The sequence below is a fragment of the Lethenteron reissneri genome, chromosome 17 (genome assembly GCF_015708825.2).
Source record: "Lethenteron reissneri isolate LAM-NWPU_2019-01 chromosome 17, ASM1570882v1, whole genome shotgun sequence".
In the NCBI taxonomy this organism is placed as follows: Eukaryota; Metazoa; Chordata; class Hyperoartia; order Petromyzontiformes; family Petromyzontidae; genus Lethenteron; species Lethenteron reissneri.
The window spans coordinates 5,517,091-5,533,629 of record NC_083795.1 but is presented as its reverse complement, the minus strand read 5'-3'; the positions used below and the strand labels follow the sequence as shown (position 1 = coordinate 5,533,629).

The 16,539-nt window shown below is 43.0% G+C and overlaps 1 protein-coding gene across 2 annotated transcripts in view; it reads right to left on the bottom strand.

Moving 5' to 3' along the window:
* Positions 1-11,870, bottom strand: part of EIF2AK3 (eukaryotic translation initiation factor 2 alpha kinase 3) — a 31,873-nt gene extending 20,003 nt beyond the window's left edge. For both annotated transcript variants that reach the window (XM_061552933.1, XM_061552934.1), the window contains exons 1-2: positions 10,863-11,870; positions 4,687-4,816 (exon numbers count right to left, since the gene is read on the bottom strand). In XM_061552933.1, coding sequence (XP_061408917.1) covers positions 4,687-4,816; positions 10,863-11,032 — 300 coding nt within the window. In that variant the 5' untranslated portion in view covers positions 11,033-11,870. The remainder of the gene's footprint in view (positions 1-4,686; positions 4,817-10,862) is intronic.
* Between the last annotated feature and the right edge of the window lie 4,669 nt (positions 11,871-16,539).

The following is a 16,539-nucleotide window of genomic DNA, read 5'->3' as shown; positions in this document are numbered from 1 at the left end:
ATTAAGCAGCGAGTGAGCGAGTTTTCTTACGTTTGACACTTGGAAAGTATTTGACTGATGTACTTTTTTTCCAATAGCATAAAATGTAATTAGCCTCCAAATGGAGCGTTTAACATCATGGGCAATGAAATATATAAATATTTTTTGGTTATTTTTGTTCATTTACTTAGGTGAATAGGCCAACGACTACCCTACAAGTGTACATGTATAACCTTTATAACAAGGGTAAGAAAGGTTAACTTTATTTACAACGTATTGATAGGGCAGTCTCTATACGATTGTGCAATCAGACCTGTGTGCATCGTCACCCTGTCAAAATAAAAGCCCCCTGCATTCGCTCTTGCTCAGCAGAACCACCCTTGAATGAACTCATCAATAACCGGAGGCAACAACGTGCTTTGAAATGGCATGTTTTGCCAAGTGAGTCATCGACATGACATCCTCGGCAAAAGGTGACCAGAACAAAGCACAACAAGTCAGCACCACTTAAATATGGTTTCTGATGAGAAAATAACTACAATAAAAACATAACATTTTCAGTATTGAGCCATCTAGATCGCCAATAGCGCTTGTGTTCTCTAACATTACGAGGGAAATAAATATTGCATACAGATTATGTGGATTCTGATCGATTGGATATGATGTCATCTTGATAAGCAATCAGGATGCATGACGTAATACGTCTTCCTATGGAGTCTCCCCAGTGCACTGGGGAAGGCATTTTCTTTGATAGCCAAGGAACAATGAGGTAGGAGGTACCGGCACTGCCATACTGATGACCTCTAACAGTGGTAAAACGTGAATATCCACAGCATGTTTCTCCAGGTACTGCTCTTTCCTCACAAACACACAAACAATTCTTGCCAAGCATCTCCACTCAGGACTCTCCAGAAAAATAGTCTTATGACTCATTGATGATTCTTCATAAATAAATTACACAGTAACCTACTCCTGCAGCAAAGTAAAAAAAAAACATCACACATCCAGGGCCCAATACACATGTTGCTTTTAATATTTTTTTCCCGACTACAAGGTTCCAATGTCTCCATTACCAATCATGTGGAAAATTACCAAGGCAGTGTGATTCAGCTGTTAAGTCGAGTTGTGAAACTGGCCCTAAAAGCTGGCTTTTCTAAGACCCAAGCTGTTATGCACCGACAAGCCAACAGAGGGCATGCAGGGTGCCCCGTCAGCTGCTGTCACATTCACTGGAGCCAACATCTTGGTGTGCATTAAATTAGAAAAGAAACATGACTTTCATCCATTTGTCAATCCACTACTGGATGAAAGCCTCCCCCCCCCATGCTACATCGGTTATGCGGGTTGTTTCATCAAACTATTTCACCACGCCGGTCAGTGCGGTTTGTGAAGCGGGGACCCAGGACCCATTCAGCTGTCACTCACCATAGATATTAGCCATGGCCAGAAATCAAACAAGGGTTGGTGCGTTCATAGCGCAGTGTAAAAACTATTGTGCCACCACTCCCCCCCCCTAGTGAAAATTAAGGCACAGTGGACTGTACAGTCGTAGGATTTTGCCGTAATTAATCTTTCGGCGATGAGACAGAATGCAACTGAATTGGACCTATTTTACAAACACGTTTATATTGTCTTGCCTCGTCCATCTGGTTTGCATTCTGTTATTTATTTCATTATCCTAGAGTTAACATTATCATTTCATTTGCATACAATTTACACAAATTATAGGCAAACAATTTGTACATGCTTGATTCCATTTACGTACCGTTATAACAGAAAAAAAGACATTTAAAGATTTTGATTTAAAGCTTTCGTGACTGCAGGGATTCATATTCTTGTTTCTTTCGGTAAAGTCACGTAGAAGGAACCAAGAATATACATTTAAAGATATTAACCGTTTCACAATTACATGCCCAAACACAGCTGTGACGAGTGTTGAACTATTTAACCACAATGGAGGTTACCTGTGAAGTTAAAATGTGCACGATTCCCTTTATATTAAAAAAATATTGGGCAAAACAATACAAATCTGAATGCTTTCTCTGATTTACCACCATTTATATTCACCAAATAAACCCAAAATACAGAATATATCAAATAAATCGTGTATTTCTCGAACTTGATTTTATCTGTTAAATGTTCAAGCTGCCAATAAAAGTTATAAATTACAGTAGTCACAATACACATTTTAAGTTCACTGTTATACCACGTACTGAATACATACCCAAAAAGATGTGTAGTCTGGTGTTTCGTGTTTACAGTAACAATTATAAGAGTGACAAACATACACAGTTGTGCTCAATGTTGAATATCTTTACATTGGGTAGATTTGAAGAATAGTTTCGTTTATCTGATTGCAAGTGCTAACTTGATACACTGGTGGATAATTGCTTATTTTTCAAAAGCGACACTGGAGATGATTAATCTGATTTCCAGCACCTGGTGCCAAATTATATAATACCTCAAGGTTATGAATGACGTTTTGAGCCTAAGCATGGAACACTGCTTGCTATTGTATTGCCCACTCGAGGTAGCGTGTCTTGTCTTGAAACCGTGACACCATTCTAGATTTGAAGTTTTTGTGACTGCAAGGATCCATACTCTTTGGTTTATCGGCAAAGTCACGTAGATGAAAAAAAAAATGAAAACTAAATAAAATCATTTTTATTTTATTTTCATCTACGTGACTTTACCGAAAAAACCAAAGAGTACCGTGACACCACTGGAGGAAGTTTTTTCCCCACTCTTGTTAAGTGTTTGTGAGACAGCTATTAACATGGGCCACAGTCTAGTGCAGACTCAGGCAAAATCTCATTTACTTTGAACGTGTCCTCTTATACTTGGGCATTCATTCGAATGCGTAAATAAATATACACCTTGCGATAGTGTGGCTGCCTCTGACAAAGTTTTTTAACCCCATCATGAGATCTTGGTATCTATACAAATATAAATGATCACCATGTGGGACTAGATTATGTGCAGCAACGGGAACTTGCACTTTTTTCTCACCGTTACATCGCCAAGCGTGCTAATTGGATGTGCGGGTGAAAGACAACAAACTAAACACTAAAATAAGTTCTAAAGAAATGAGTGTTCAATTTAGATTGAGAGTGCATAGATCCGCTTCAGTGGCTACCTAATAGTGCACCAGAATGCATTGTTGTTCCTTATTTCTATGCTCCTAAGTCACCACCTTCACGAACCCGCACAACTTGCACGGTGGTGGAGGGAAGACCTCATCCAGTCGTGGATTGACAAAAAGGCTGGGCATGATTATGCAATTAAAGCCACAGAAAAAGCTCCAACCTCAAAAGGGGTCTGCTTATCTGAGAAAATGTCTAAGTGAATGATTGTCACAATGGATATATGTGGGATAGAAGCCATAACAATAACCTACTGGTGTAAATATAATATATCGACAATAACCTACTGGTGCTTAACCCACATGACAAAGCAAATGAGTTTATGACAAGCAATACCAGCAAGTACATGAACCATTTAGCTGGTTGGCAAGGCCATGCATAGGTACCGGTGACTCATTGCTCAAAAAGGATCCAAGCTGTTCTTCTTATCTTCTTAGAAATGGCTTCTCTCTACCTTGAAACTAATCCGATTACAGTATTAAATACAGTTTATATTCCACCCTAGCACCTGCATAACTCCCAACATACAAAATATTTACCTTCTCCCTTATGACTCATTGAATGTATTTAACACATGTTGAACTTAAAAAAAAAATATTAGTATAAACCTCTTGTTCACAGTTATTTTTAGACGATTTGGAGTTGCAATTAGATTCAATAATCAACTCCTTTAATATAGTTTATCCCATCTCATATACCTGTTTTATTGTTTTAGCCGTCTCATTTGTACAATTTTGTTTGCTACATTCGCCTAAATGTAACCTGAGCATATCATTTGCATAAATCGTAACTTATCCATTCTGAGTGTGTCCTGAGCATAATAATCAATTTCTGTTGACGAATCAATCGATGCCTCGGTATGTGCCGTTTTACGGCACTTTGAGCTAAAACTATATTTAGAATGTCTGTGATACCAAAGTGAGCTGCAATATATTGTAAATATATAAGCTATGGATTATGACCAAACAATGTGCCCGATATCAACAAATCTCAAAAGCTAAGCAGCCGAGCTTGGAATGTGCACAAAACAAGAGTCATTGATTGTTCCGAATCTACGCTTCCAGCAGAAGGCAGTGCAGAAAAATCTATTGTTGTGCTCAACCATGCTCCCAACTGTCATGTTCCCCCCAACATTAAGTATGGACAAATAACCTCAGCGAGCCAGAATCAGAATCTGTATTTATACTGGAGGAATCCGCTGAGCTATGAAGCTCTTTTACACAGATGTCCAGTAGAGGCGGGTCAGAAAGTTACAACAAACTATACAAATACACGATAGGGGTGCAGCGTGTAGGAAAGGTAAGCAAATCACGAAAAATATTTTTTTCATTTACCAGGTAAAACCCACTGAGCTATTAGCTTCGGTTTCAGAAGCAACCTGGTCACAAATAATATCTCAATAAAGTGGCTTATCACGTGGACATCTACAGCAGCCAAATAATCTACATAATCTAAACGCACGTTTCACGTGGGGAGCCCCTAATCCAGCAGCGGACAAACGAAAAGGCCGTGTACAATTAAGAGCGTATGCGTTCTCATCAAGGGCTCGCGATCGCACCCTCACCTGGTTGGTGCTGATGCTCGATGCGAGCAAAGAGCCGGCACCGGCATCGAGACGCCAGCGCAGCGCACCGCCACTCTCCGCATCCAGCGCCGTCAGCTGCCCGTCCAGTGTGCTGATGATCACCAACGAGCTGCAAAGCCCCACAGCATACAACAGGTTAGCCACCGCCGCCGCCATCGCCGTGTCCAGGAGCACAGAACTTTTTGCTGCTTTTATTTACACGTCTTGGTGCCGGGCTAGATTGCAGGCAGCAATAGGGCACTGTGGAAAAGTCCACTCTTGTACCGTACTTCTATGTCCCCACAACTATTCTCCACGCCGTCCCTAACCTACACTGATAAGCGTAGTTACGTGTTGTAAAAAAAACATCACACGCATGCTGTGGGAAAGCCCTCATCCGGCTGTGGATTGACCAAATGGTTAAAATGTCTGTTCGTGTACATGCCTTAACTTCAGGAGGTTTCGAGTTTTAATGTTTCCATGTAAAGACATGCAGAGGCAAAATGCTTTTGCGTGTCCAACAACGGTAAAACAATCGTATTGTTACACTAGCCTGCGGTGGCCACTCTCACTGCCACAGCCGTGCCTACAGTTGTCAATTATTCCCTGGAATATATGGATGATGGATGAGTGGCACGCAAGCCTCACTCTCTCTTCACCTCATTCAAACATGCACTGTTGCACAATCTCTGTGAAGTCACTCAAGACATCACATATCTAGACACCCCACTGATTTATAAGGACCCTCTTACTTTCTTCTCAACTGGTGCTTGAATATTGTGAAGGCAATGGATTGATGGCTTCATATCCTAGAGGACGAGTGTTGTAAAATATTAAATAGGTATATTGAGATTGATGGCAGACATGTAGAGGCTTTGAAATAAGATGTATCCCTATCATTTTAGTCAAGTATTTTCTACATGCATCGTGCTGTATATTGCTTTGCGACTTGCAGATGGAATTGAGGTTGTATTCAGTCATACAGTTGCTATTTATTTCTGTTAAAATAATTAAAAGTGCGGGTCACATTTTCTCCAAAAAATATATATATTGCATGCTGGAAAGGGGACTTTTTTGCTTGCCTTAAGGCTACCAACACAGGAATTTTAGGTTCTCGCGTTAAGCGGAATGATAAACTTAGTTAAATAAAATCAGTATTGAGTGTGACTATAGTTTACCAACATGCACCATTTCAATTTGTAAAACACATTGCATTGGAAAGCAGATTTTTTTTCATAGCGCTTGTTGGTGTATTGTTTATCCTAGTATATATAGTGTCTTATCACGTGGAAATGTATAGCAGCCAAATTCTCTAAACGCATGTTTCTAAATGTGGATTGAAAAACCGGAGGCCCCGGAGAAAAATCCACGCGACCACGGGGAGAACATGTAAACTCCAAATATACGGGCATCAGGGTCAGGATTGAACCCACGACCTCCTGTATACCAGGCGAGGTAGTTAACATCTCGCCACCGTGGCGCCCCAGTCACAACTGTTGTTTCTCGACTTTTGAAGCAAATGAAGGCCAGATGTATTTGAATGTCTACAGCAGTAGGAATACGAGATGTGTGTACATAATAGGTCCACCCATGCAATGGATCACATGACTGAGAGATGGCTATAGCATAGAAAAGGCATTCATCTAACAGTGGATTGAGCATGGTTAGTTAGATTTAATTATTTCATACAAAAGTCAAATCCAAATTAATCGAGTCAAGTCATCAGGTGAAAGAAAATGCCTTGTCGGAAATGCACAATATCAGCAGAACATGACATGAATGAAAGGCCAAGTGGATAACACAAGAACATTTCGATCTTGTAAGTAAATAAAACAGATGGGATAATCGTTCCATAGTTTGGACCCACAAAAGATGTAAATATTTTATATGTAAAAAAAAGGAAAGCCAATTTATGGCAACTACAAAATTGTACAGTGAAACATTCAATCGGCAGTAATGCCGTGTTATTTTTTGACCATTTTAATTTCTGTATGAGAAGCAGACACATTTTAGACACCTTATGTTCAGCAAACATCTCTTTAGACTGAATTTAGGTTTGTTTTTTAACAAAGCTGCTCAGCATGTACAATCTTGACTTAAACCTTTCGTGATCATTTCTTTGGGTCTTTCGGTAAAGTCACGTAGATATGTTCAAACTAATAAAATAAACAAAAACTACGACGTTTCGATCACAACACAAGCGAACTATCTTTTTTCCTCCTAATGACAATCGCTTGTGTTGTGATCGAAACGTCGTAGTTTTTGTTTATTTTATTAATTTTAAACTATCTACGTGACTTTACCGAAAGAGCCCAAGAATATGCTCAGCATGTAGTTCATCTGATGCAATATTCTTTCACTTCAAGTTGTTTTCTTCTTTCCAGAGCCCATGGTATTTACGGTTTCATTCCAGAACACGTTTGAGACATGACACAATAAGCCATGCTTCTTAACCCCGAAGCGACACGTCCCCCTTTCTTACAGGAACTACGCAAACAGTGACGCATGTTGACACTGTACTACTCGTCAACAGCACGGGAGAGTCAACCAAAGCATAAGCCAGTTGTCTAAAACTACGAACAACTTATGAACTACTTCCAGGAATTTTTAACAAGGCATAGCATCATAAAAATTGGTGAAATGCAGCAGGTAGACAAAAGTTTTTACGGACATACTAGTCGGAAGGAAAGGAACTTGAGCTAAAACAAACATCTCTGGGTATAAAACTGACAGTCGACAATACTAAAAACCTTTCGCCCTTTGTCATAACCACTCCTGAACAAAAGTCTCCCCATGGGGGCTGTGTGACGATACTACACCATGCTGGTCAGTGCGGGTAGGTGAATGGGAGGTTCAAGCCTGGTTCCGCTATCTGATAACTCGCCACTGATGTTATCCGTGGCCAGGAATCGAACCGAGGTCACTGGGTTCTAAGGGATTTGCACAAAATCACTGTCACCGTTCCCCAAAGAAATACATTCATATTTGGAAGGACAATGACCAAGCATCTTCAAGTCAAGACTGTGGCCTAACCCAGGAGAACACACGTTTACACACTATACTCAGCTTACATGCGCTGTAACGTGTGGGTTAATGGACGAGTGGGTTACTTGATGAGGCTGAACAGGTTAGAATAAATACGAGACACCACTGCATCAATGGCTCTATTTAAAAAACTATTAAAGTGAGAGCAAATTCAATAAAGGAGAATACTAAAAGTAATAATCATCACTTAAATCTGTGATTTATTTTAGACAGAGCAACACCAATGTCGTCAGTGATCACGTGTCAGTTAGCCAAATATCACGGGATGGATACAAGTTACTCAAAATGTCAATAATACAAGCATGCCTGGAAAAAAGCGATGGGGTTTTCTTTTTTTCTTCAAACTAAATTAAACCAACCGTATGTCCGAAAAGACAAATATCACCCACACGTAGATCCTGAATTAAATGCAAACAAAAAACTGTAACTTCTGACTTTTCAGATGCTGGAATTTTCTTTAAACATAACTGGGTTTTGTTTGTTTTTAAGAACGGCAATGGCCAGATTTAAAACACAATTCTTGTTAAAAGTGCACATTTCGTCATGTGCCAATATGCACGAAGTCAATGTCAAGCCGTTAGGCCTTATAAAATATCACAATTTGGGTTTTTTGGGGTTTAGCTGACAGACACGATTCAATTTCACTTTTAACGATGCAAAACTAATTATTTGGTGATCCTGCATTGGTAGTGGTGCACAAGCACAATTAACAAACTTCATTCAGCATATTCGTCAAGAACAGTCCTAAAAGAAATGCGAGTTTTCACAAAAGGCTCTTCTTCATAGCAGAAATGGCTCAAACATGAGCCGAATCATGTTCACTCTGCGATAACCACATGTGTAATGCTGATTAATAAGTGATGATCTTGAGTTATGAATACTCACAAATCTAATGTATTTTATCTTAATCACCCGACTTAGGCCTGATCTGTGTGGTATTTTAGAATCTATGCAGAGTTGAGCCTGGTTAATACTTTCATGGGAAACTGCTTGGAAATACTGCACCAGGTGTTCTAGGTTGGGGTTGCGAGCTCCAATCAATCTGTGCAGAACTCTGAGTGTTATCCCAAAGTATATTTCAGTTTCATCTCACATACCAAATATTAATTGAACGTTCATTCTAGTGTATTACCATGCTAGAAAAAAAATATTGAGACTCGGCGAAGGTTTACTTAGTTTATACAGCATTAAAGTATGATTACAATTATATATTCTTTGGTTCTTTCGGTAAAGTCACGTAGGTAGAAACATTATTCAATAAAGTGCATAAAAATATCTACATTTTTTTTAAAAACCCACTAATGTAGACTGTAGCCTGGTTCTTAATCGGAGTGTACTACGGCAGTCTATAATGTAGCCTGGTTATTAAGTTTGGTGAGTGTACTGGCAGTCTATAATGTAGACTGTAGCCTGGTTCTAAACCTGAGTGAGCGTACTGGCAGTCTCTAATGTAGACATATTTTTTGTTCTTTCGGTTTCATATTTGTATTCTTTTTTATTTTATTCCTGAAAGAACCAAGAATAAGTCTACATTATAGACTGCCAGTACGCTCACTCAGGTTAAGTTAAGGCAGTCACGAAAGTTAAGTCAAAATACTATTCTATATTTAACAACCCAAACCAAACCCCCAATCTTATCCATAACCCTGTAAGACATCTAAAGTAGCAACATCCACTCCAATTACTACATGAATTGAAAACTCAAGAAGTGTGATCTGGAAAGGGCAGCTAACAGACAAATGCACCCCAAGTACGGTATGTGATTGACCAAAAATTAATCTGTTTTTTTTTACATAAGCTCTGGAAAACAATGCTCATAGAGTCGAAACCACTTGTCAATTTCCACTGCTAAACATAAGAATGTAACAATCACCCTCCCAAAAGTAAATTGAAAGGTATTGTACAAACAACAGGAGGATTTGCGTGTGCATCCCATTGGGAGGTTCATGTCATGCAGCTAGTTTAACATCAGATTTAACAAGCACAAACATCAGCACAATGTTTAACCCCCCCTGGCAAATGCAACATTTAATAAGTACCATGTTACATTCGATAGTGCGCACACAGCCTCTATGCTGCGTTGTGCCAAAGTGTAAGAAGGCATGTGCTACCCCCTCCCCTACACCACAAGGCCATGTGACTGTGCACATGGCCTTACAGTTTGATTAAATTACTGCACATTGCATGACTAACACTGTACCCTACACAGTATTCGGGGTTACTAGCGTTATTTAAACCAGGTGGGGGGGATCCAATGGAATAACATCTCATTTTGTAAACAAGGCCTAACACCAGAAAATAACATAGTGTGTGTGGTTATAGTATTGCACAAGACACTTGAGTACAGTAACTAAGTCCTTTAACGTCATAAAATGAACTTTTATAAACGGGAACATTTAGAAAAAAAATTTCACTACACATTTTCATTCCCTTTTGAATTATCTCGCCTTACCCCGAGATCGTGGTATACGCCGACTAATACAGTATTACCACAGTGCGTGTCTTCAACAATTATCTTCAGGGTACATTCAAAGTCGTTTGAAAGTTCCTCAAATGTGTATGTCTGGCCAAATTGCTTTTCTTCATGTTTTAGTTGTTACAGAGTGCCTGTCCCCGTTGTCTTTGGAAAAACGCCGGGTGGCATCAGGGGTAAGATCCAACTTACTGCTCACTCTTTATATATATATAAAAAGGTCTTTGCAATCGTGAAGTTTTGCTCGTTTCACAAATCTGTGATCCGCCAACACTTGTACAGGGAGAGCTGTTGGATTAGAACCGCTGATAATTCACGGGGTCACCACCCCCCACCCCCCCAGGGTCACATTACATTCACTCAACTTGCTCGCATGGCTCAACCCGCGTGTTATAATACATAATACACGTGGACAATAAACACACACGGGGCACGGTATATATATTTTTTTAAAGTCTGGTCACATTTCTGTATTAATGAGTACGCGAACGAGCGAATGTTAAATGTTCGCGTTTCGTTGTACGGTTAACGAAACTGCGTTGCGGTGTGCGTGCAGACGACGGCGTTCCGAACAATGATGGTCGGTGGTCTTCCCCCCAAATTAACTCTCTCTCGAGAGAGAGAAAAAGGAGATGAGAGAGAGACGACCTCGACTGACCTGGAGCTCGGCGTCTTGCCCCCAGCGAGGATCCCAACTCCACCACGGCCCGAATCAGTCGGTCCTGGCCCCAGATCTTGGTCCGGTGCAAAGCCAAACAGCAGCGGTGGTGGCACCAGCAGCAGCGATAGGGCCCATACCCACAGGGCCCATGTACACAGGGCTCCCATGAGCAATTATTCACTTGCTCATAACAAGGGGGGTAAAAACGATGGTGGTGGCACTCCACAAGCACCGCTAACTATAGCACCTATCAAAACGTGAAAGCACCAATGGCAGATTTTTTTTTTTAAAAAGCACCAATTTTAACTACAAACAACCAACGATGATCAACTCTTAACCAGCTACAAACACTATCCGTAAACGCCGCCAACAAACAAGGGCAACCACAAGTGATGTGTTACATGTGCTCAAGCCAATTCGCACACGATGCCACCTATTACAATCAACAACACACACGAAGTGCAAAGACGAATCGATAATTACTGTGCCATTCCAAACCGAGTGTACAATCCCACTACAAGCCACGATACGCAATCACAAAGCAAAGGCGACACACACAACGCCAGTTAGTTACAACGACCATTATCTAACAGTGCTTCACTAACACACGTGTTCCACCACAACCACCTGCAGCTACGAAATGGCTCACAGAGCACTTAATATCCACAACTTTCCGCCACTTAACTGCACCACCATCGCCTGTTACCCACTAAACTGCACTACCGCCACCACGTTAAACAAATCTGAGTTTCAACTTCATAAACAACTCAAGAATCTCGCCTCCCCTCCCAGCAAAATCAAATCAAAACGGAGGACCCGAACCGCAACTCATCCCAGCCACACCCCTCTAACGTTAGCCGCTGTTGTTGCTTGCTGCTGTTGCTGCTGCTGCTGCTGCTGCCGCTGTTGTTGCTTGCGACTGCCGCTGCTGCTGTTGTTGCTGCTGCTTCAAGGTGGCAACTGCAAGCGCGAGTCAAGTCCAGACGCGTGTCGCGCGGCGCTTGGTGGTTGCCTCTTCCACGCGCAACGTCACGAGAGCTCAAGCCACGCCCACCACGCGGGTAGCCACGCCCACTACGAGCCCTCCCTCCCCTCCGTCCCTCCCCTCTCCTCCCTCCCCTCCCTCCATCACCGACTTCCCATCCCTCTGCTCCCCTCGCCCCCCCCTCTCCTCCCCACTCTCCTCCCTCCCCCCTCTCCTTCCTCCCCCCCTCTCCTTCCTCCCCCTCTCCTTCCTCACCCCTCTCTTTCCTCCCCCATCCCCCCTCTCCTCCTACCCCCCTCCCCTTCCTCCCCCCTCTCCTCTCCTCCCCCTCCCCTCCCTCCCCCCTCTCCTCCCCCTCCCCTCCCTCCCCCCTCTCCTCCCCCTCCCCTCCCCCCTCTCCTCCCTCCCCCATCCCCCCCTCCCTCCCCCCCTCCCTCCCCTTCCTCCCCCCTCTCCTCCCCCTCTCCATCCTCCCCCCTCTCCTCCCCCTCCCCTCCCCCCTCTCCTCCCTCCCCCATCCCCCCCTCCCTCCCCCCCCTCCCTCCCCTTCCTCCCCCCTCTCCATCCTCCCCCCTCTCCTCCCCCTCCCCTCCCTCCCCCCTCTCCTCCCCCTCCCCTCCCCCCTCTCCTCCCTCCCCCATCCCCCCCTCCCTCCCCTCCCTCCCCCCTCTCCTCCCCCTCCCCTCCCCCCTCTCCTCCCTCCCCCATCCCCCCCTCCCTCCCCCCCCCTCCCTCCCCTTCCTCCCCCCTCTCCTCCCCCTCTCCATCCTCCCCCCTCCCCCCGGAACGTGTTAAAGGGTCCCAACACACTGCACCGGTAAACAGCACTGTATCGACTTTTAGGTAACTATTCATCATGTACCGGTTAAAATATCTAAAAACTGTTCCATCAGGAAACATTTCTGAAATGTCATTCTTATCAGGACCCATGGTGTAAAATGTGCAGTCTCCAACAAACTCTTATTATCCGCTCTATCTCTCTGCGATAAGGGTCATTGCCCGAAACGTCCAATTGTTTTTATTCCCGTCTCTCTCTTTAAAAGGCCAGGCAGCGCGTTCTTGACGAACGCGTTGAGTCTCTACCCGTTGTTATCTTCTCCGAATGATGGGGCCACTTTGTTGAGCTATCATTTGTGGCCAGGTCGCTTCTGAAAAATAAGTTTACACCTCAGTGGGCTTCGTCTCGTAGCATTGGTGGATGGTTGAGTGTTGCATTTGTAAGTGTTTGGGTGATTTATTTACATTTCTTGTACTTTGCACTCCTATCGTGTTTTTTTGTACTGTTTGTTGTCGTCACGTTCTTATCCGCCCCGACTGGACGTCCGCGAGAAAGAGCTTTACAGCTCATCCGATTCCTCGTGTGTCCAATGCATTCTCATTCACACGTGTGGGCCAATCAGCGAACGCTCTCGCCACCGGAAGTCTTCATGAGGCCCCCCCCCCCCCCCCCCCATTAAACCCCGCCCTCTTTGAACACCGCCACGCCCCCTCGCTGCTGTAAGCCCCTCCCCCTTTAAAGGGCTGACGTCATTTGCTCGTACGTGGCTCGGAACACATGGCCAGAAGTGAGTTGGAGCGGGTGGGAGGGCACTGGTGGTGGTTGGTGGCTTTGTTCATTTTCCATGCGCTGCAGATTTTACCTCTTCTCTGCCACCACCCCCCCTCCAGCCTCAGTTTCTGTGCACACACACAGCCCCGGTTATCTCATGCGTGAGAGAAGTGGGGAGTGGAGGGAGGGTGGTGTGAGTGAGGTCAAGGGGGTGTCCCCCCGTTGCTCTTTTTTACGCTGCGTTAATTGGTGCGCCATTAACAGCCGACGCTGGTCACGCAATGTGGTCGATAGAGCGAGTGGTGTTTACTGCCGGGTGATTGCGAAAGACGTCTCAGACATAGAATACTGGATGAATCCGGTGAGCTGCAAAGCTATTTGTAACAGAGGTCCATTACAGTGGCTCGTCGTAAATTCATTAATTTGGATAACGTACAGATCAAATATAAAATGTACTCTACCATGTAGACACGCATTTGGCAGTGTGTTCAGGACCGTCCGACACCAACCAGTTTTGGAACTTGGTGAATGAGAAAACATTCCAATGATTTGTTATGGGGCTTTTATATAACAATGTACATCGACTGTCAGTCACTTCTAGGATGTGAAGGCTTCCCATTCACCAGCCCACGGGGCTTATTCGACCACACTTCACCACGATGGCCATGACGAATTTGGTGAAACGTTAGAAGCCCACGGGGTCGCATCTCCCAACATCAACTTCGCCACGTTCAGCCAGGGCCAGGACTCAAACTTGGGTGGGTCAATTTCGATTTAAAGCTTTCGTGACTGCAGGGATTCATTTTCTTGGTTATTTCGGTAAAGTCACGTAGAAGAGAAATAATAAAATAATACAAATAAACATAATAAAGTACAATTCTCACGACGTTTCGGCCACAACGCAAGCAGCCGTCCTCAGGTGACAGCGTCATTCAGACATCCCTGTTCTTCACCTGAGGACGGCTGCTTGCGTTGTGGCCGAAACGTCGTGAGAATTGTAATTTTATTATTTCCCTTCTACGTGACTTTACCGAAAGAACCAAGAAGTTGGGTGGGCCAGTTCATGGGCGGAAGTTGCTCCAACGATTGAGCCATCCGTAACAGCACGAATGTGACTGTGAAAACGCGTCCGGCGTCTTTAACGACGCTCTAGTATCGTTTTAAATGGGTCACCTATGTTCTCAAAGCGGTTACCGGTTTTAGTTTTAACAAGCCGAGTTAAAAAGTCACTCTTCACCGACACATTCTGGGTGATGGGGAATCCCCCACACCTCTGTATGGCCACATAACAACAACACGTTGTAGGTTACGTGGATCTTGACTTACAATTACGTCGACGGCAACATTTGTTGAACTCGGCAAAAATCTGAACCGCTTTAAAACCGGTATCCACAACAGTAACAATATTCGGTTTTTTACATGCATATCTGTAAATTCGCTCATTTCACAAGCCATGTGCTCGAGTTAAAGTGCAGACATATCCTTGTCTTCTACGTGCATTGTCAAATACAGCATTAACTTGATTTTCGGTATATTACCAACCATATGTCACTGTACGATCACACACTGCTGTATACCACACAACCTTGTCCAAGACTGACCTAACCACGCCAAACCTGCACATCACCTACCACAGCAACTCGATCGGGTTACCTCTTGCCAAGGCCGTAATTATAATACATTGGGGGGGACACATACACATATGCTCAAAATGTCCCCCCCAATATATTGCTATAAAAATAAATATTTTTTAATCATTGCAATGCTATGTAAATAAAAACTATTTGCTAAACCTTGGCCACAATATCTGGACTTGTCTTCATATAACAATGCATAGATTTCTGTTAATATGATTGTGGTTGTACTTTATTAATCCCTAATCTCTGCCATTACATACAATGAAACAAGAAAAGGTAAAAAAGCAATGTAATACAATACACTATGAGGCATTGTCAAAAATAAATAAAAAGTCCATCCCATGTGTTAGTGAATTTAAAATATTTTAGGCAGGAAATGTTTTCAAATTAAGATTTTTTTTCTGGGGGTGACCCCCATAACACCTGGAAGATTTGGTCCCTCCCAATGTTGACTCAATGGCTATACGGCCTTGCCTCTTGCTGAAAAAAATCGAGCAACGGTGCAGCACAGAAATACGATTATTTATAAATGATCTATTAAAAATATTTACACTCACAATTTCTCATTTATCTGTCCAAGGGCAGAATATCTATGGCTGAAGGTCCCTCCATCATAACCAAACCCACCCTCTCACCACGTAACACAGGTTCTTGAGCAGAAACGAGAGGACATTTGAGTTGCTTTACCATTGCCTTCAACACTCAGCAGTCAGTTTAGCGTGTAATCATCAGTATCACGCGCTTAAAGTGATGGCTCAACACATTTTACAATAACTGTGCCCTAAAAGGAAAACAATACGTAGTGTTAGGTTTATTTTGATTTGTTAAACGGATGATCCCGTTTAGCCAGTTGCCTGTTGTGCGTTTGAGCAGCAGCAGCAACAAAACAAAAACATGAATATTGCAGAGAATGCGATTAGCCACCGATAGCTACGAACGGTGCGAAAGAAGTTCAACACACATAGCACAAAGATGAATGGCGCAGAATGTGCCCTATTGTGTACGTGTATTTGTTTTGCCCATTGTGCCTGTGCATCTCTGCCAACGGAACATCGGCATCGCAAATTATTTTCGTTGAAGCTTCAAGTGGAATTGTTGTGTACAACGTCCCTATTGGACAATGTTGCATACTACATACATAGCAGAAGGGCGCCGAGTGTAATATGATCCCAATTGCTTTGAACCTCTTTGCCGATAACGATTTGTACTACTTCGTGGTTTTACCGCAAGGAAAAATATCACGTGATTTCCAGACCTCAATCATCAAGATAGGGTTCACCAGCGATTAGGAAAACACGTACGATCACGTATGGCCCTGCAAGTGTATACATTGTACTTGATGAAACTCTTTACGAGGCTCTATCTACTTCTGAATGGTGCTGTGTTGACTTTGTTCCCAGTCAGATCTGATTGGTTTTGGGAAGAAATGCCAGTTAAGCTTTCCCATTAAAAATACATTCCATGAACTTTTGGGTTTTTAATAGTGGAGCATATACAGGCCTG